Raw genomic sequence first — 21,672 nt, 5'->3', positions numbered from 1 at the left:
AATAAAACGGTTGGGATGAAAGCCAGGAAAACACAAACAAAGTAAGTCAAAATTAAAAGCAAGCAAGAGAGAAAAAGAAAGAAGCAGAACAGTGTTTATGATCCAAACCATACTGTTTAATAGTTAACTATTCAAATCCACCACATTAAACATAAAAGTTATAGTGAAGAGGGGGCTGGAGGACTGTGATAAAATAAATCAGGCCATACAAGTGCTTTAGCTTAAATAAACTACTGAAATGAGAACAAGAATAAAATATTAAAACTCTGCCTTCAGTCTAAAGCCAGTAACTGGGGAAAATGGTCTCGAGTAATAATAATATAGGACACCAGGACTATGGGTCTGGAACAACTTCAGTTTTTAAATGGTGTTTACTGCTTCTTTCTTTCTTTTTTTTTTTTTTTTTTGGCCTTTTAGGGCCGCACGGGCAGCATATGGAGGTTCCCAGGCTAGGGGTCTAATCAGAGCTGTTGTTGCCGCCCTACACCACAGCCACAGCAGTGCCAGATCCGAGCACAGCTCACTGCAACGCCGGATCCTTGACCCACTGAGTGAGGCCAGGGATCAAACCCGCAACCTCATGGTGTCTAGTCGGATTCGTTTCCACTGCACCACTACAAGAACTCCTGTTTATTGCTTATTTCTGGTGAAGGAGTTCATTAAAAAATCTGTAAGGACACAACCTAGAATAGATTTACAAGGAGATCCTGCTGAATAGCATTAAGAACTATGTCTAGATACTCATGTCGCAACAGAAGAAAGGGTGGGGAAAAAACTGTAACTGCAATGTATACATCTAAGGATAACCTGACCCCCTTGCTGTACAGTGGGAAAGTAAAAAAAAAAAAAAAAAAAAATCTGTAAGGACACTGATAATATATTTCTTTTCAGAGAAACAAGGTTAGTTTCCAAAGTCAGTTTTTTGTTTTTGTTTTTTTTAATTTCTTTTAGATTTTTTTTTTTTTTTTGGCTGCACCAGCAGCATGTAGAAGTTCCCAAGCTGCTGCAGTGACAATGCTGGATCTTGGGTTATGCATTACACCCACTGTGCCACAAGAGACGATGCTGGATCAGTGGGTTATGCATTATTACCCACTATGCCCCAAGGGTACTCCTTTCTTTTAGACTTTTTTTTTTTTTTTAGGGCCACACCTCTACGTAGGCAAGGGGCTGAATCTAAGCTACAGCTGCCAGCCTACGCCACAACCGCGGCAACATCAATTTCAAGCCTCAACCTATGCTGCACCTAGCAGCCAGGCCAGATTCTTAGCCCACTGAGGGAGGTCAGGAATAAACCCGCATCCTCATGGACACTAGTCAGGTTCTTAACCCGCTGAACCACATTAGGAACTCCTCTTTTAGATTTTAAGTATGCTACAAATGCTAATGTTAATACAAACTTTCTTACAACAGATTTACATCATATAATACCTGTAATCACACCGAATAACCCTAAAACCAAATTTGAGCCCCCAAACCAAAAAGGCTATGGAGAAAAAGAAAACACATGAAGGAATAATCTTTATTTCCATATGCAGTGATTCCCCTTATAGTGGTGACGAGATGCACATAGCAGGAAGATATGGACTAGGTGATTTGTTCAAAGCTCTCTGCTTACTGAGTAGGTAAAACAATTCTACATACTAAATAGGGAGAACTTTCAAAAAGCTCTGGAATTAATGGACAACTTCTCATTTCACATAATTTTTGATTTCCAAAAGGAATATTTTATTTACATTGTCTTTTTAGGGCCACACCCACTGCACATGAAGGTTCCCAGGCTAGGCATTGAATCCAAGCTACAGCTTTTGGCCTACACCACAACGCAGGGATCAGACACACATCTGCAACCTACACCACAGCTCACAGCAATGCTGGCTCCTTAACCCACTGAGTGAGGCCAGGGATTGAACCTGCATCCTCATGGATACTACTTGGGTTCGTTACCACTGAGCCGCAATGGGAACTCCCAAAAGGAACATTTTAAATGGCTTATTTAAGAATACTAATTTAGTCCAAGGTTTTAAATAATAGACTATTCAAATTTATGCATTATTACAAAGTTAGACAAGTTACATATCAATCCATAATCTAAATATGATGGATATTCAGTGCCTTTTTTCCCCTGGAAATATCTATAAATATTTTTCATTTAAAATATTTTTAAAGTAAGAAAAAAAATGAAGTTTCAAATAACTAAATTTCAAATTAGAACATGCACATATTTTGCAGATCTACCTAAAAATGCTCAAGTATACCATCAGTTCTGGCTGTGGATTTTTTAAAAAGCTATAAGTAAGACAAGGTATAGATTTCCTTTAAAATGAAGTTCTAAATTATACCTACTACAAAAATAAATAAATATAGTATACCTACTACGTATATAGAATGAAAAACCCTAAAACCTCTCAGTTTCATCCCAGGAAACAATATAAGAAATCCAAATTGTAGCATTATATTTTTTTGAAATTATAATTAACATCCTGATTCTGGTGCAGAATATTTTAAAGAATGAGACAACAGCTTTTAAGCTCCTTTTAAAAGAAATCTAATATCAAAATCTTGAATTGTGGTAAAAGTTAAGCTCTAAAAATCTAACAAAGCAGAAGAATTCATCCAGATTGTATTCTAAAGGTTGACTTGTACAATCTTATTTTAAAATGAAGGCAGGAGTCCCAACGTGGCACAGCAGAAATGAATCCAACCAGGAACCATGAGGTTGTGGGTTCGATCCCTGGCCTTGCTAGTGGGTTAAGGATCTGGCGTTGCCATAAGCTCTGGTGCAGGTTGCAGATGCAGCTTGGATCCTGTGTTGCTGTGGCTGTGGCATAGGCCGGCAGCTGTAGCTCCGATTAGACCCCTAGCCTGGGAAGCTCCATATGCCACGGGAATGGCCCTAAAAAAAAAAAAGAAGAAGAAGAAGAAGGTAAAAGTAGTACCCCCTCCCCGCCCCCATGAGTGACAGCCCACAAAAACAAAACAAAACAAAACACCTTCAAGAGCTACCAAATGTAGACATCAAGAATATACCTATGGGATGCCAGAAATGGAACGCATCTCCACTCCACGCAACGGGAGGGGAGAGCCTTCCATCTCCAAACCAATGGAGAAAAATCCTATAGTCCTCAACAGATTCTAGGAAGGGGTAAAAAAGGATGAAGGGCAAGAAAGATGCTACTGTCTTTTTAGGTCAGAATTATCAATCATTTTTTCCCTCAGGACTTAGGGACTGATCTGCCTGCTTTACTCACTTTGGGGTTTTGATTAGGTTTTTTGTTTTCTGCCTTTGGCTTATACTAAAGCCTGAAATTGAAAAGTTTATTTGTAAGTTTTAAATCTCAAACCTACTACATTTTTTCCATATTTTTCACATTTTCTATAAAGAACAAGAATCGCTTTTTATGATCAGGAAAAGAACTAATATTAAAACTGAAATATCACTCCACAGACAGCAAAAGCATGAAATAGGCAATATATTTTTTAAAAGTAAAAAATTAAAAAATGAAATAATTCAAAAGGAGAAAAAAGAAAAAGTTATACACATGAAATTATTAAATCTAACATAATTTACGACTGTTAAAAATAAAAAGCAAGTCAAAAGTTCAATAATAAGTGAATAATTATAGTTCATCAACTTGGAATATTATGCAAGAGTTATAAATATAGAGAATATGCAATACAGAAAAGATTATGACAGAACACACAGCCAGAAAACAGAAAACAACTGTATATTATGTCACGTAAACTACATGTAAATATGCATGCAAAGGTAGAATGCAAAATAGAAAAAACAATTATATTAGAATAACAGTATGATCTTTGTACTTAGCATCTTTATCTGAGCCACTTTTTAAATTTTATATTTTGAATGTAAAACAAAATGATAAATTCAAATCTTTCTATCCATTCCTTAAATGAAATTCTTCTGAGGAAGTTTAATCACAATTTACCTAATTCCAGAAAACTATAAAAATAAAACATTAAAAAAAATTTTTTTCTTGGCTGCACCTGAGACACATGAAAGTTCCCAGGCCAGGGAACTACAACAGAGACAAGGCTGATCCTTAATCACTGGGCCACCAAGGAACTCCCTTTAAAAACATTTCATAATAAATTCTTATTTTATTTGTTGTATCTATTTTATCTTTTTGGGGCTGTACCCACAGCATATGGAAGTTCCTAGGCTAGGGGTCAAATCAGAGTTGTAGCTGTCGGCCTGCACCACAGCCACAGTATCTGTGACCTACACCATAGCTCGAAGCAACGCTGGATCCTTAACAATGTAAGAAAGGACTTTGCTATGAAAAAACGGGAGAAGAGAGAATTCTGATAAGAGTTTAGAGGGTAAGAGTATTAAACTTTGCTTGTAGTATCTAAGCTTTTATGTTCTACCCTATCTTTGTTTAAAGTGATGAAATACTTCGATTCTTAATTTTTATAATGACCCAAAGCACTTATAAATGGACTGAGATAAATAAAGAAGGCAGATAATTAAATCTACTTAACATATTTGTGATAATTTTCTTTTCTTTCTTTCTTTTTTTTTTTTTTTTTTTTTTTTGTCTTTTGGCCATTTTCTTGGGCCTCTCCCGTGGCATATGGAGGTTCCCAGGCTAGGGGTCGAATTAAAGCTGTAGCCGCTGGCCTATGCCACAGCCACAGCAACACAGGATCCGAGCCGTGTCTGTGACCTACACCACAGATCACAGCAATGCTGGATCCTTAACCCGTTGAGCAAGGCTAGGGATTGAACCCGCAACCTCATGGTTCCTAGTCGGGTTCGTTAACCACTGAGCTACAAGGGGAACTCCAATTTGTGATAATTTTCAAACAAAAAAAAGTATACCTCTTAGAAATTGTAACTGATGGGGTAGATCCTGATTAATGAGAATAAATGCTAGTGTTATCATTACAACATTTAGTATTAGCAGAAGTGATGATTAAATAAATAGCATAATTATACCATACATTTATTTTAGTCAATAATTATTTTCCTACTTATGACTGGGCCACTTTGTTGTATAGCAGAAATTGACAGAACATTGTAAATCAACTGTAATAAAAAAAATTAAAACAAAATAAAACGAAAATTATTTTCCAACAATGTTCTCAGGTATTGGGGGGAATGTCTTGTTATTAGAAATGGTTTAAAAGATGATACTTGCACTTTCTTTCTAAATAACTGACATTAATAAAGTTGAATTTCTATAACATTTGTAACTATGTATGTCTCATAGATTTTTAAGAAATACATAAAGGAATTTTAGGACAAACTTTAGAGAGCAGTTTAAAGTACTCTTGCAAAACAAAAATTACTCAAAGCACAAATTTCAGCAAGAAGTGGGATACTGTTTACAATTTCCCAGTTGTAAGAATTATTACACATATGAACATGACATCTAACCTGAACTTTTGAAAAGATAAAATAGAAGACACTAAAAGAACAGAAAAAGAATAGAATGCTGTAATAATATTGTTAGGAAGATGACAGTAGTTTCATTTCAAATGTCTAATTAATTAGAAAAACCAAAGAAATCACTCCAAGAGATCTGACAGGTTTTTTACTCAGTAAACATATTACCGAATTTTGGTATGTCTAATAAAAGGCAGTAAAAAAGGGATCAAAAATGTCAAATGGGACTGGAGTGAAAGCAAGAAACAAATGAATGGTTTTACCTAGGAAAAGAAACAGTACGCCCTTTTAAAAACTACTTTCAAATATATTTAATAAATGCAACAACGAGAACAAGCAGCCATATTTTTTTGCTTTTTGTTTCTGATTTTTAGGGCCGCACCTGCAGCATACAGAGGTTCCCAGGTTTGGGGGTCAAATCAGAGCGGTAACCGCTGGCCTACACCATGGTCACAGCAACACAGGATCCGAGCCAAGTCTGCCAACTATACCACAGCTCATGGCAATGCCGGATCCTTAACCCACTGAGGGAGGCCAGGGATCAAACTTGTGTCCTCATGGATGCTAGTCAGATTAGTTTTCACTAAGCCATGACGGGAAATCCCCAAGTAGCCAAATTTTTTAAAATATTATTTTATACAACGCATGCAAACTATTAATCTTCTTTACTAGTGTTTTCTAAATGTTAAAAATAAAGGAATATTAATATTCACACAAAAATATTTTAAATTAAAATATCTTACTAAATCAGCCCCTGCTTGAAGTAAAACATCTGCAACATCCGTATGTCCATTTTCACAAGCGTAGGTTAAGGCTGTGTCTCCTGTTGCTGTTGTAGCATGAACATTAGCACCTGGCAAACAAAAAATTTATGCATGTACTTTGTAAATTTTAAAAGTATATTTGATGATTCAATTTTGTAATTTGATGAAACGCACAAATTCTAAATATGAAAATAACAGTATACATATATTTTTTTCTTTTTTTTACTTTTTTAGGGCCGTACCTCGGCATATGGAGGTTCCCAGGCTAGGGGACTAATCCGAGCTACAGCTGCCAGACTACACCACAGCCACAGCCATGCCAGATCCGAGCCATGTCTGCAACCTACAACACAGCTCATGACAACGCCGGATCCTTAATCCACTGAGTGAGGCCAGGGATTGAACCAGCAACCTCATGGATCTTAGTTGGATTCGTTTCCGCTGCACCATGATGGGAACCCCCAAAATATATTTTAAGAATCCTAATTTTCTTTCTTTCTTTCTTTTTTTTCTTGTCTTTTTGCCTTTTCTAGGGCTGCTCCTGTGGCATATGGAGATTCCCAGGCTAGGGGTCTGATTGGAGCTGTAGCCACCGGCCTATACCAGAGCCACAGCAACTTGGGATCTGAGCTGCGTCTGTGACCTATGCCACAGCTCACGGCCACACTGGATCCTTAACCCACTGAGCAAGGCCAGAGATTGAACCTGCAACTTCATGGTTCCTAGTCAGACTCGTTAACCACTGAGCCACGATGGGAACTCCTTAATTTTCTTTTAAATATGTTTAAAAAATGTTTTAACAATACAGAAAGAAACTATACCAAACAATTAAAAAATATAATAACCTGCCTATACATTCCTACTAAGATATAGCCTAAGAAATAAAAGAGCTAAAACAAAAACCATCAGTTTTCAGAAATCATAACGGTGATAGTTTTCGTGTCTATTCTGAACCAGTTCTATGGCTACTGTGATAATCCTTTGGTGGGTGAAAATCTGGGCATGGCTGAGAGAAAATACAGATAAAAGATTGCTGAGGTTAAGTAAAATCATATGGTTCTGAATTATCAGAATTGGCATGAATTCATGTTGCATTTTTATCTGTAAGGAAAATAATTCCTAACTCTAATCAACTAAAAAGGCCTAAAGAGAATGAAAGACCAAGCAGAAATAGCATTTCCAGCTTAGACTGTGATCTCTAAGTAACATATCCTACTAAATGGAATTAGGGCTTCTTAGAGAAATAATTGACTCCAAGATTGAGGCCGAATCTGTATAAGATGGGCCTGAAACTCCCTGCTATGTTAGAAAGCAAGGAAACTATTAAGAGACTATAATGAGGTCACACCCAAAGGATTTAGGAGCTAAACTTACTGACCAAAGATAGTGAAACTGTCCCATCTTTCAGCAATTTTTATATCAAAAAGAATGAGGAGTAATAGCCACCATATTTATGTTTAAATCTAAAAGTTCAAAATGATGTTTAAATCAAAACCAAAAAAACACTTCATTGCTCATCAATGAAGGATAATAAGGGACCACTTCATTATTTGCAGGGGCGAGGGAGATGACTAAGGGGGAAAAAAATCAAACATTTATATTACTATTCCTAAATAATTTATACCTAAGAGTAATCAAAGAGTTGATATGGGGAAGTTTCTCTTTTTTCTTTTTGGCTGCAATTATGGCATGTGGAAGTTCCCGGGCCAGGGATTGAACCTGTGGCACATCAGCGACGTGTGCCGCAGCAGTGACAACACTGGGTCCTTAACTAGGTGGACTATATGGGAACTCAGGAAGTTTCTCTTTATAATCAATTCTTAATAAACAAGGAAGGAATAAGAGAATTTAGAATATTACCACTTTGCAACCTCTAATGAATTAATGGCTCTAAGCAATAATCATCAATGCCTAATAATATTACCCAAAAAAGAGACAATCAGACACTTACCACCTCCTGAAAAAATACACAAATACTACTAATGAAGTACTTTTAAAAACAAAACATACATCCTACTGAACTCAGTCAAGTCTCTAGATCTAAGTACTACTTTATGGAAAATCCAAGGGACAGAAAAACAAGTTAAATGAAATTGTGGTGATGCAGTTAGCAACATCCATACTCTGGGAAACCTAAAGGATAAATATTTCAGGTCTTCAACAAAAACTTACACAGGAAGAGAAAAGAATGATGGAAAAGGAGCCAAAAAATTAAATGGTATTTAAGGGATGCATTGATATATACTTATTGTATGAATCTTATTTGAATCCTAATTTGAAAAAGGGATTAGATATGCACATACCCAGTTATAAGACTATCAGGAAAATATGAAAACTGACTGGCTATTTAATGACACTATGGAATTATTAATTTAAAAATTTAGCTAAGAAAAAAAAAATTTTTTTTTGGTCTTTTTGCCATTTCTTGGGCAGCTCCCGCAGCATATGGAGATTCCCAAGCTAGGGGTCGAATTGGAGCTGTAGCAGCAGGCCTACACCACAGCTCGTGGCAATGCTGGATCCTTAACCCACTGAGCAAGGCCAGGGATCAAACCTGCAACCTCATGGTTCCTAGTCGGATTCCTTAACTACTGCACCACGACGGGAACTCCAAGAAAATGTTATCATGGTTTCTTTTTCTTTTTCTTTTTTTTTTTGTCTCTTTTAGGGCCACACCCACACCATATGAAAGTTCACAGGCTAGGGGTTGAACTGGAGCTGTACCTGCCGGCCTACACCGCAGCCACAGCAACGTGGGATCTGAGCCATGTTTGCAAACTACACCATAGCTCGCCACAAGCTGGATCCTTAACCCACTGAGCAAGGCCAATAATCAAACCCAAATCCTCATAGATACCAGTCAGGTTTGTTACCGTTGAGCCACAAGAGGAACTACCCATGGTTACTTTTTTTTTTCTTTTTGTCTTTTGAGGGCTGCACCCGCAGCATATGGAGCTTCCCAGACTAGGGGTCTAATCTGAGCTGTAGCTGCCGGCCTACGCCACAGCTGCAGCAATGTGGGATCCCAGCTGCGTCTGTGACCTACACCACAGCTCATGGCAACGCTGGATCCTTAGCCCACTGAGCGAGGCCAGGGATCAAACCTGCAACCTCGTGGTTCCTAGTCGGATTTGTTAACCACTGATGGGAACTCCCCCATGGTTACTTTTTAAAGAGATTTTCTTTTAGAGACAGATATTAAAATATTTATCAATAATTTATAAATTTTATTTTTAAAATAATTTATTTTCAAATTTAAAAAATGTATAACTGTGTGGTGACGGATGTTAGCTAGACTTGAGTGATAATTTCACAATATATACAAATAACAAATCATTATGTTGTGCATATAAAACAAATATAATGTATGTCAATTATATCTTGGGAGTTTCCATTGTGGCTCAGCAGTAATGAATCTGACTAGTATCCATGAGGATGTGGGTTTGATCCCAGGCCTTGTTGAATGGGTTAAGGATCTGGCGTTGCCATAAGCTCTGGTGTAGGTTGCAGACACAGCTCAGATCCCTTGTTTCTGTGGCTGTGGCCTAGGCCAGCAGCTGCAGCTCCGATTCCACCCCCAGCCCGGAAACTTCCATATGCCATGGGTGTGGCGCTAAAAAGCAAAATAATACATACAGTTCCCGTCGTAGCTCAGTGGAAATGAATCTGACTAGTATCCACGAAGATGTGAGTTCGATCCCTGGCCTCGCTCAGTATGTTAAGGATCTGGTGTTGCCATGAGCTGTGGTATAGGTAGCAGGCTTGGCTCAGATTTGGTGTTGCTGTGGCTGTGGTGTAGGCCAGGAGCTACAGCTCCAATTCTATCCCTAGCCTGGGAACCTCCATGTACCACAGATGAAGCCCTGAAAACACACAAAAATATATATGTGTATATAAAATACACATATCCGAATAAATTTTTAAATGTTTAATTATTTTTTAATAAACTGTATAAAAATTAAGTGGGGAATATAGGGAAATATAGGTCAAATGAGATTCTTACAGCTGGGTGGTAAGTCCTTAGGACTCATTGTATTTTTTTTTTGCATCTGTGTCCTGTGCATGCAGAAGTTCCCATGCCCAGGATTGAACTCGGCCACAGCAGTGACAACAGCCCCTAGGCCACCAAGGAATTCCAGGATTTTTATATATTTTTATTTTTATTTTATTTTATTTATTTATTTATTTATTTTTGTCTTTTTGCTATTTCTTGGGCTGCTCCCATGGCATATGGAGGTTCCAAGGCTAGGGGTCCAATTGGAGCTGTAGCCACTGGCCTACGTCAGAGCCACAGCAACGCGGGATCCGAGCTGCGTCTGCAACCTACACCACAGCTCACAGCAACGCTGGATCCTTAACCCACTGAGCAAGGGCAGGGACAGAACCCGCAACCTCATGGTTCCTAGTCGGATTCGTTAACCACTGCGCCACGGCAGGAACTCCCCTTTTATATATTTTTAAATGTTTGAAAAAAATGTCATAACAAAAAGGTTTTGAATTTTTAAAAAATCGTATAGGCAATGTGTTCAAAGACCTATTGGATTCTTCTTCAGCGCTACACCGTAAGAAGAAATTCATGTAAAAAAAAAAAAATCACACTCAAATTTGGAAAAAAAATTTTAAGATAGTGATCACAGAAAAGAGTGATTGATTCTCAAGCTCCTGAGATAGTACTGGAAAATACGTAGTTCAAATTAGAAAAAGTAGCTAAATATGAAAATCAGTGGTTATGCAACAGAAAAAACAATGTCAGGAGTTCTAAGTTTGAATATTGGCTCTGTAACTTATTGGCTTGATTCACTTAGGGAAGTTATGTAACATGATTATACATCAGTTTCCATACCTATAAATGTGTGTGATATTTCCTACTATACCAACAGGATCAGGGGTAATTAGCAGAAAAAACAAAAAGAACTGAGCAGAATGTCTGGTATTTAATAATTTCTTAGTAAACATTTATTTATTCCTTCTTTTAAAAGTCCCTTAATGCCAAGACTATTTAGAGAGAGGTGGGAAAAATGAAGAATTATAAGCACTGGTAAAAGACTCTTGAATGGGACAGTTCCTTCTGTGGGAACAATAACTGAATAATGCAAATACAAACTATAGCAAATTACAGTATTTGAGACAGGGAAGAAGCCAGCCTGTATGGATGTTGGTGTATTGGTCCCAAATCTAAACAAGTATCCAAACCATTAATGATCTGGATTACAAAATTATTTGAATAATAATTTAAAGGAAAAACTGAGGCTCGGCTATATTCGAATTAATATGAACAGTGAAAGCCCAAAAAGGATGCATAAAGTTTTGCTAAATATTTTCCTTTACATACTTATTTCTTTATATATCAAGTTTTAAACAATTTATTAGAAACGGATAAAAGGAAAAATTTTATATTATTTCTAAAGAATCTATAAAGGTTTATACATATCTGGATAAATTTTTCTGGTATATTCTTACTTCGTTCTATATAAAACTAAAATTATTCTATGGAAAAATACTTATTTCTTACTATTGCTTAACAATACATAAATCACAATTTATTTTATTTTTGTCTTTTGTCTTTTTAGCGTTGCACCTACCACACATGGAGGTTCCCAGGCTAGGGGTCGAATCAGAGCTGTTGCTGCTGGCCTACGCCCCAGCCACAGCCACGCCAGATCCAAGCCACGTCTGCGACCTGCACCACAGCTCACGGCAACGCCGGATCCTTTACCCACTGAGCGAAGCCAGGGATTGAACCCACGACCTCACAGTTCCTAGTCGGATTCATTTCCACTGCACCACTCCCACAATTTATTTTAAAACTAAGTGCTTCTGCCCCCCTCCTCCCAATTTCCCACTTATTTCTTCTTTCACTCTTGATTTCTTTTTGAGAAACCAGAAATATCAAGAAATGAACAGGCTTAAAGATATCAAATTATAACCTCTATGTTATCCCCACCTCCTCTCATTAAAAGACAAAGGAACAAACTTCTTTCCAGAAGCCACAAACCATTCACTGGAAAGAGAAGGTCAATGAGAAGCTTTATGGTTACTAAGCAAACATTAGAAATAAAAAGAAACTTTTTAAAAAATGACATTTTTGGGAGTTCCCGTCATGGCTCAGCAGTTAGTGAACCCGATTAGCATCCATGAGGACATGGGTTCAATCCCTGGCCTCAGTGGGTTAAGGATCTGGCGTTGCTGTGTGCTGTGGTGTAGGTCACAGATGTGTCTCAGATCCCGAGTTGAGTGGCTGTGGTATAGACCAGCAGGTACAGCTCTGATTCGGCCCCTAGCCTGGGAACCTCCATATGCCGCGGGTGCGGCCCTAAAAAGACAAAAAAGGTGAAAACAAACAAACAAAAAAAAACATTTTTGGACATTTAAAAGCCTAAGATGAGAGGTTAAATTTTGGAGCTGTCTTTCAACTTTTGCAGAAATTAAAAAGTTATGCTTAATTGTTAAAGTTACGAAAGTAATATAAAAGTTTTGTCAAAAGGCATTTTAAAGCCACATACCGGCAGCCAGTAAGTATTTAACTAACTCCAGGTGTCCCTCTTGAGAAGCTTCCATCAGCGGTGTGGAACAGCCGAGTTCTATGTCAGCCCCTGCTTTAATCAGGAAGTCTGCAACTTCAGCAAACCCTCCGCAGCAAGCCAGAGTCAGAGCAGTTTCTTGGGTTTCTTCCGTCTGGGCATTTATATTTGCTCCTGGGGAAAGCATAAAAATAGATAAAACTAGTTGTAAAAGACCTAAGTGTTCCGAATTGTGATAATCATCTCTCTCTCATCTCTGCTTCTGGGATTCCTTCCAGGGTGTTGGTAATTTATTTTATCATCTATGCAAAAAAATAATCTTTGTTGTATAAACTTTAGTGATACCAACACAAAACATCCAAAGGAAATTGATTTTTTATTTAAGAAGAAAACGATTTTACCTTGTGCTAAGAGTAGTGCCACCATTTCTTCATGTCCTTCCCGAGCAGCTTCCATCAAGGGAGTGTACCCCTCATCATTAACTTCTTCGAGGTTTGCTCCTCTTTCAATAAGGAGAGCTGCCAGTTCAACATGCCCACCACAGGCAGCCAGCGTTAATGGAGACTCAAAAGAATCTGCAGGCATATTCACTTGAGCACCACTATCCAAAAGCAAACGTGCTACTTCCACATGTCCGTCCTGCAGATTTTCAGAAGTAAAGCAAAAAGAAAGGAATTTTTGTTTTGAGATTTGTTTTTTAAGTGGGAGAAGAAAGGCAAGAATTGAGGAAAGACAGGAAGAAAATAAAAGGTGATTCAGTTTAGACGTACATGTATTATCATGCCCATCTGCATAATTTTATATCTGTCATTAAAATTCCATAAAAATTATTTTACCTCACTTCTGAGCAAACCAAAATACAGTTACAATTCCAAATAATTTTGAATTCCACATTGTTTAAAGTTCAAAAAACTTTTATACTCATAGTCAACAGTAACTCAAAATAATTACTATGAATATTACTGTCAGGTCAAATACAGCTATAGTCTCAAACTTAGGTGTCATATTTAAGTGCAGAAACTGTGTTATATCTATTTATGAGACAAACACTGGCCAAAAATAACAACAAATTCTATGTAGTCATTACCACTTGGGATTATATCACCAAGGTAAATCCCTGTGGACTGATACTACCCGACATTTTTCCTCATTTCTAGCTTGTAATGAGGCAAAGAACTTTACAAAGGTGTAAAAATAAATATTATTCACTCATAAAAATTTTTACCATGAGCCTATCTGCATAGATAGTGAGGCAATTAACAATAAAACAGTCTCATGGCAGGTATTAATGCTCCTCTACAAACATAAAAACACGTCTTAAGTTTCAAATTCTTTAGCTCAAAATCTTATGCATGTCTTAACTCCTATTGCAGCTTACAAAGACAGATGCTCTATTCTTTATTTTGGTATCCACCCATAGTTTTATTACATTTAACTAAATGACTAGCCTAACTGTAATCACTTTTGACATGATGCCAAAAACAAATGGCTTCACGCTAGAATTTTAGTTTTTCTAATGCTTCAAATATATGTAAAATAAAATATATTTTAACCAAATTCCTGGGTTATTTGGTGTTTGAAATAAAAATCTAATCGAAAATAAAATAAGGATTTATGAGTATTCACAGATCAGGGAACTACTATGGTACCCAGCTCCTCCAGGCTCCCAAGAGGTTGTTTTGCTTGAACTCACTTAAATTTGTGAAGATTCTTTATATATTATGCTAACATATCTTGAGTACAATCCTTAAGAGAGGAATTGTACTCCTCTCTTAAGAGAGGAAAATCACTTTTTTTTTTCCATTTCTGGCTGCCCTGTGGCATTTGGAGCTCCTGGGCCAGGGATCATATCCAACCCCGAGTCACGACCTACGCCACAGCTGCGGCAACACCAGATCCTTTACCCACTGTGCCAGGCGGGGGATTGAACCCATGTCCCAATGCTCCCAAGACACCATAATCCCATTGCACCACAGTGGGAGCTCCTAAGCACTTTTTTAATATTAATGAACAATATTATTTCTGCCAAAGGAAAAAAGAATCAGAAATAAAAAAGAATAGTCTTAAATGTCTAATATCATTATCAGAATTTTTTTTTTTTAATTCTAAGACTTTAGTCTTAGCCTTTGAGCAGTAGCTGGTATTGGACTTGCTCTTCTATCGTAAACAACTATAAAAAATAGGGAAAATACATAAAACAACTGGAAGCATTAAATAGCAACCAACCTAGGGCTAGGATTATGACCACTTAAAAAAGGGAACTCTTTCTCTCTTTGGCATCTTCTAAACCATAGCCTAAGAAAATATAGTCTAAACAGAGGGTGAATATTTCTAGGACCCAAGAGTAAGGACCTAGGAGTAAAAGTAATGCTGAAATTAAGCCTCAATAGGATCAGAGTGAATCACTGGTAATTTAATGCATGCTGGAACAGAATTAAACAGTCTTAAAAGAAGGACATGATAATCCAGAGCCCTGAAAAGGGATAATACATGGCAAGCCTACGGCTTATAAAAAATTACCAGACATATTAAGAGGCAAGAAAAAAGGGAATGATCATCAAAATATAAAATAATAAAATTTGATAGCATTCCTGCTGTGGTGCAACAGGTTAGGGATCCTGAATTGTCTCTATGGCAGTGTGGGTTTGATCCCCAGATGTGAATATTCATATGCTGCAGGTGCAGACAAAAAAGGAAAAAAAAAAAAAATAGCTGACCCAGATATGAATCAAATATAGGAGTTAGAAAAAAAGAACTTCAAAATAACTACTAGATATATTAAACAGAGAGAAAAAATTGAAAAAATGGATGAAAAAATAAATTTCATATAAAATCAGTATACAAAAACACTATATCAATAATTTTACTTAAATGTAAATGACATAAACAAATCAACAAATAGAGACTGGCAGAATGGATTATAAAACATTACCCAAATATATGCTCTGTCTACAGGAACCCTACTTCAGTATAATGATATAGGCAGTTTGAAAGAAAAGGATAAAAACATTTATCAGGCAAACTTAATCAAAGGAAAACAGGAGTAGCAACAGTAACATCAGATAAAAAAGACCTTAGAACAAAGAAAATTATCAAATATAAAGAATGACTTTATATAATGATAAAAGGGTCAATTCACAAAGACATAAGAACTTCCGTTTTTTTTAGGGCCGCACTTGAGGCATGTGGAGGTTCCCAGGCTAGGGGTCCAACTGGAGCTACAGCTACTGGCCTACATCACAGCTCCAGCAACGCAGGATCCAAGCCACATCTTCGACCTACACCACAGCTCATGGCAATGCCGGATTCTTAACCCACTGAGAGGCCAGGGATTGAACCTGAAACCTCATGGTTACTAGTCAGATTCGTTTTCACTGTGCCATAATGGGAACTCCAAGACATAGCAATTTCAAAAATGTTTATGTACCAAAAAAGAGCTCCAAAAATGTGTGTGTGTTGGGGGGGTGAGGGAATGAAACAACTAAAAGAAGAAACAGAAAATTTCACAAGTATAGGTGGAGATTTCAACAATCTCTCACAACCATTGTTAGAACAACCAGACAGAAATTCAGAAAGGCTGTAGAAGAACTCTATCATCTGTCAACAAGAACTTACTAACTTTATAGAACACTCCACCCACCAAAAACAGAATATACATTCTTTTCAAATGTCCATGTATTATCTATATTGTTACCGATATTGATACACCGATATTGATATCTATATCTCTATCAATATAGATATATATTGATATCTATCTTTATCAATATAGAATATACCTATCCTGACTGTAAGACAAACCTCAAAAACTAAAGAACTGAAATCATACTATGAGTTCTCTGATCAGAATGGAATCAAACTAGAAATCATTAACAGAGAGACAACAGAAACATTTTCAAACATTCAAATGTTTAAAACTAAACACATTGAAAGAGAACAACAAAATAACCACCCAATCAACCCACAGAATCATGAAAAATAATAAATGGCCATTGTATTAAACCACCATGTTTTGAGTGTTATGCAGTAACATACAACAAAAAAGGAATTAAAGTAGGTGAAAATGCACGTAATCACATTTCAAAAAAACATTTGTACTTCCAGGTAACTTTCTTATCATTAAACTTGTCTTAAAAACTCAGATTACTCTGATTTCTTTGTATTTGATGTATGTTTTGTAGATAGAAGTATATCTATAATATCCAAGTGTTTATAAAAGCAGAAGAAAAATCACTCCTGGACTGATCTATAACCAAATATGTTACAGGAGTTCCCGTCATGGCGCAGTGGTTAACGAATCCAACTAGGAACCATGAGGTTGCGGGTTCGGTCCCTGCCCTTGCTCAGTGGGTTAACGATCCGGCGTTGCCGTGAGCTGTGGTGTAGGTTGCAGACGCGGCTCGGATCCTGCGTTGCTGTGGCTCTGGCGTAGGCCGGTGGCTGCAGCTCCGATTCAACCCCTAGCCTGGGAACCTCCATATGCCGCGTGAGCGGCCCAAGAAATAGCAACAACAACAACAAAAAACAACAACAGAAAAAAGACAAAAAAAAAAAAAAAAAAAAAAAAAAAGAAAATTAAAAAAAATTAAAAAATCAAATATGTTACAGACGTTTTTGGAATCCAGCACTGATTCATCAACAAAAGCATACATTTGCTAAGTAATATCCTTTGAAACATGTTTGTTTTGAAAATGTGTGCTGTGAATAGAAAATTTAAATTAAATATGTTTGCAACCGTTAGTAAAAAATTATCAGCATATGTAAAATATTTCTTTTTCTTTTTTTCTTTTTTTTAAATTTAGGACTGCACCTGCAGCACATGGAAGTTCTTAGGCTGGGGTTGAATTGGAGCTACAGCTGCCAGCCTACGCCACAGCCACAGCAATGCAGGATCCAAGCCACCTTTGCAAACTACACCACAGCTCACAGCAATGCTGGATCCCTGACCCACTGAGTGAGGCCAGGGATTGAACCTGCATACTCATGGATACTAGTCAGATTCGTTTCCACTGAGCCACAATGAGAACTCCCCAAAATATTTCATTTTTACTGTCAAACATTTTTCTATGATTTTTCTAGCAAATATTGCTATTTTTAAAATCTGGCTTAAATAAGAGTCAGTGTAATAATATTAGTGGCAAAAACAGCTGAAAAAAGAAGACCTAGACTTAAGCAGGGCTACCGTATACTACTGCACAATCTATACAACTGATTGTGGTGACTCTAACATCTGCTATCTAACTATAACTGCGTGATTTGGGACAAAATCACCCAATTTCTTTGTTTCTCAGTTCTTACAGTTATAAAATAAAGTCTGATCTAAGCTTCCAACTTAAAGATTTTATGCTGACAGCATTAAAGGTAGTATTTCTCTTTGATACAAAATGCTTAGACGATTAAATTTAATTCTAAGTTACTCTGATAAGCAAATAAATGCTTTACAAGTTATCCATAGAGTATGTTTTGTAAGGTTTTAACATGAAGCTACAAAAACTTTAGAAAAACGTCTATTATCTAAAAAATTAGTTTTATCAGTAATATCTCTAAAGCCAAATACACTATTTTTGTGTTACATGATACTGTCCTTTTCCAAAAGCATACTCAATCATTAATTTAGAACCAAGAAATTAAAAACTAGAAACTAATTTAAAAAAAAAGAATAAACCCAAGACTAGCAGAAAGAAGGAAATAATAAAGATTAGAGTAGAGATAAACAAAATAAGGAATAGAAAAACAAGAAACATCAATGGAACCAAAAATTGGTTCTTTGAAAAGATAAACAAAATCAACAAAGCTAGATGTACTAAAAAGAGAGAAGACTCAAATTACTAAAATCAAAAAGGAAAGTGAGGACATTACTACCAATACAACAGAAATAGAAAGGATTATAAAAGAGTACTATAAACAACTGTACAGCAATAAATTGAATAACTAAGGAGACTGAATCAGTGGTAAAGTCTCCTAAAAAAAGAAAACCCCAGGACCCGATGGCTACACTGGCGAATTCTACCAAACACTTAAAGAAGAATGAACACAAATCCTTCTCACAGTTTTCTCAAAAAATTAAAGAGGGGAGAATACATTTAAACTCATTCTATGAGGCCAGCATTAACCTGATACCAAAGTGAGACAAAAGACACTACAGAAGAAAACTACAGACCAATATTCTTCATGAATACTGATGCAAAAATACAAAACACTAGTGACCTGAATTCAGCAACATATTAAAAGGATCATATACCATGACCAAGTAGGATTTATTTCTGGAGTTCAAAGATGGATCAACAAATGAAAATTGATCAATGTAATACACTACATTAACAAAATCAGGAGGAAAAAACCACACGACCATTTTCATTGATTTAAAAAAAAAGCATTTGGGGAGTACCATTGTGGCGCAGCGTAAACGAATCCGACCAGGAGCCATGAGGTTATGGGTTCGATCCCTGGCCTCACTCAGTGGGTTAAGGATCCGGCGTTGCCATGAGCTGTGGTATAGGTCACAGACGCAGCTAGGATTTGGCGTTTCTGCGGTTGTGGCGTAGACCAACAGCTACAGCTCCGATTAGACCCCAACCTGGGAACTTCCATATGCCTCAGGTGCAGCCCTTAAAAAAAAAAGACCAAAAAAAAAAAAAATTAAAATTAAAACTAAAATTGAAAAAACAAAGAAAAAAGCATTTGACAGATTTCAAAACCCTTTCATAATAAAAACCCTCAACAAACTAGGACTAGAAGGATACTATCTCAACATAATAAAAGCCACATATAAGAAACCCACAGTGAACATCGTATTCAATGACGAAAGACTGAAAGCTTTTCCTCTAAAATCAAGGACAAGGCAAGGATGCCCACTGTCACCACTTACATTCAACATAGTACTGGAAGTTCCAACCAGAGCAATTAGGCAAGAAAAAGGAAAAAAAGACATCCAGATTAGAAAAGAAGTACAATTATCTCTGGTCACAGATGATATGCTCTTTTATGTAGAAAATACTGAAGACTACACACACAAAATTGTTAAAATAAGTGAATTCACCACACTACCAGACTACCAGGATACAAACAGACAAAAATCAGTTGCATTTCAATGCTTTTTCGTTGTTGTTGTTGTTGTTTTGCTTTTTAGAGTTATATTCCTGGCATATGGAAGTTCCCAGTCCATGGGTCTAATCGGAGCTACAGCTGTCAGCCTATGCCACAGCCACAGCAAGGAGGGATCAGAGCCATGTCTACAACCTACACCACAGCTCACTGCAACGCCGGATCTTTAACCCACTGAGCAAGGCCACGGATCGAACCTGCATCCTCATGGATACTAGGCAGATATGTTTCCACTGAGCCACAATGGCAATCCCTCAATGCATTTTTTGATGAACAATATGTCAAGGATATCGCCAAAGCAATTCCACTTATAATAGCCTCAAAAAGAAAAAAAATACTTAGGAATTAACAAAAGAAGCAAAATATTTATACAATGGAAACTACAAATCATTGCTGAAAGAAATTAACGCCATAAATAAAGGCTCTATAAATGTTCCATAAATGAACACTCTATGTTCATGAACTGGATGACCTAATATTGTTAAGATGTCAGCAATGCACAGATTCAACGTGATCTCCACCACAAGTCCAAAGGAGTTTTTTACAGAAATTGAAAGGCTCATCTTAAAATTCAGTAGTTCCTGTTGTGGCTAGAGTTCCTGTTGTGGCTCAGCAATAACAAACCTGACGAGAATGCACGAGGACGCGGATTCAATCCCTGGCCCGCTCAGTGGATTAAGGATCCAGTGTTGCTGTGAGCTGTGGGGTAGGTCAGAGACACAGCGTGGATCCTGTGTTGCTGTGGTTGTGATGTAAACTGGCAGCTGCAGCTCCGATTTGACACCTAGAGCCTGGGAACTTCAATATGCTGCACCTGCAGCCCTTTAAAAAAAATTAAAAATTAAAATAAAATAAAAAACAAAATAAAATTCATATGTACATGTTTCCACGTACGGCTCAGCTGTAACGAACCTGACTAGTATCCCTGAGGACATGGGTTTGATACCTGGCTCTGCTCAATGGGTTAAGGATATGGTGTCACCATGAGCTGTGGTGCAGGTCACAGATGAGGATTGGATCTGGCATGGCTGTGGCTGTGAAGTAGGCCTACAACTGTAGCTTCAATTCAACCCCTGGCCTGGGAACTTCTGTATGCCACAGGAGTGGCTCTAAAAAGAAAAATTAATTAATTAATTAAAATTTAAAAAATTCATATGCAATGTAAAGGAGCCTTACAGAGTCAAAACAATCTTGAAAAAGAAGAATAAAGCTGGAGGACTCAACTTCTTGATGTCAAAATTTATACAAAACAAATAAATAAATAAATAAAAATAAGAAGGAAATTCCTGTTGCTGTGCAGTGGAAACGAATCCAACTAGTTTCCTTGAAGATGCAGGTTCGATCCCTGGCCTCACTCAGTGGGTTAAGGATCCAGCGTTGCTGTGAGCTGCAGTATAGGTCACAGATGCAGCTCTGACCTGGTGTTGCTGTGGCATAAGCTGGCAGCTGCAGCTCTGATTCGACCCCCATGGGAACTTCCATATGCCACGGGTACGGCCCCAAAAAGTAAAAAATAAAATAAATAAATAAATAAAAATTTATACAAAGCAACAATAATTACAACTTTGTGGTTCTGGCTTAAAGACAGACATATAGACCAATGAAACAGAACAGAGGGCCCAGAAATAAACCCTTGTACATATGGTCAAATGATTTTTGGCAAGGGTGTCAAGATGATTCAAATGGGAAAAGTCAGTCTTTTCAACCTTGATGCTGGGAAACTGCAAAGAATAAAACTGAATACCTACCTAATATCATAAACAAAAATTAGCTCAAATTGGATTAAAGAACTAAATATAAGAGCTAAAACTATAAAACTCAGAAGGAAATAGAACACAAACACTTCATGATGCTGTAACTGACAATGATA

At 37.0% G+C, this 21,672-nt stretch overlaps 1 protein-coding gene across 1 annotated transcript in view; it reads right to left on the bottom strand.

The window, feature by feature from the left end:
• The window catches only part of ANKHD1 (ankyrin repeat and KH domain containing 1), a 131,784-nt gene that overhangs the window by 72,384 nt on the left and 37,728 nt on the right, over positions 1 to 21,672 (bottom strand). Inside the window, 3 exon segments of the mRNA NM_001203267.1 lie at positions 6,157 to 6,266; positions 12,681 to 12,872; positions 13,100 to 13,337. Coding sequence (NP_001190196.1) covers positions 6,157 to 6,266; positions 12,681 to 12,872; positions 13,100 to 13,337 — 540 coding nt within the window.

Source organism: Sus scrofa, chromosome 2 (genome assembly GCF_000003025.6).
Source record: "Sus scrofa isolate TJ Tabasco breed Duroc chromosome 2, Sscrofa11.1, whole genome shotgun sequence".
NCBI classification, from domain to species: Eukaryota; Metazoa; Chordata; class Mammalia; order Artiodactyla; family Suidae; genus Sus; species Sus scrofa.
This window is presented reverse-complemented; position numbering and strand designations above follow the sequence as displayed.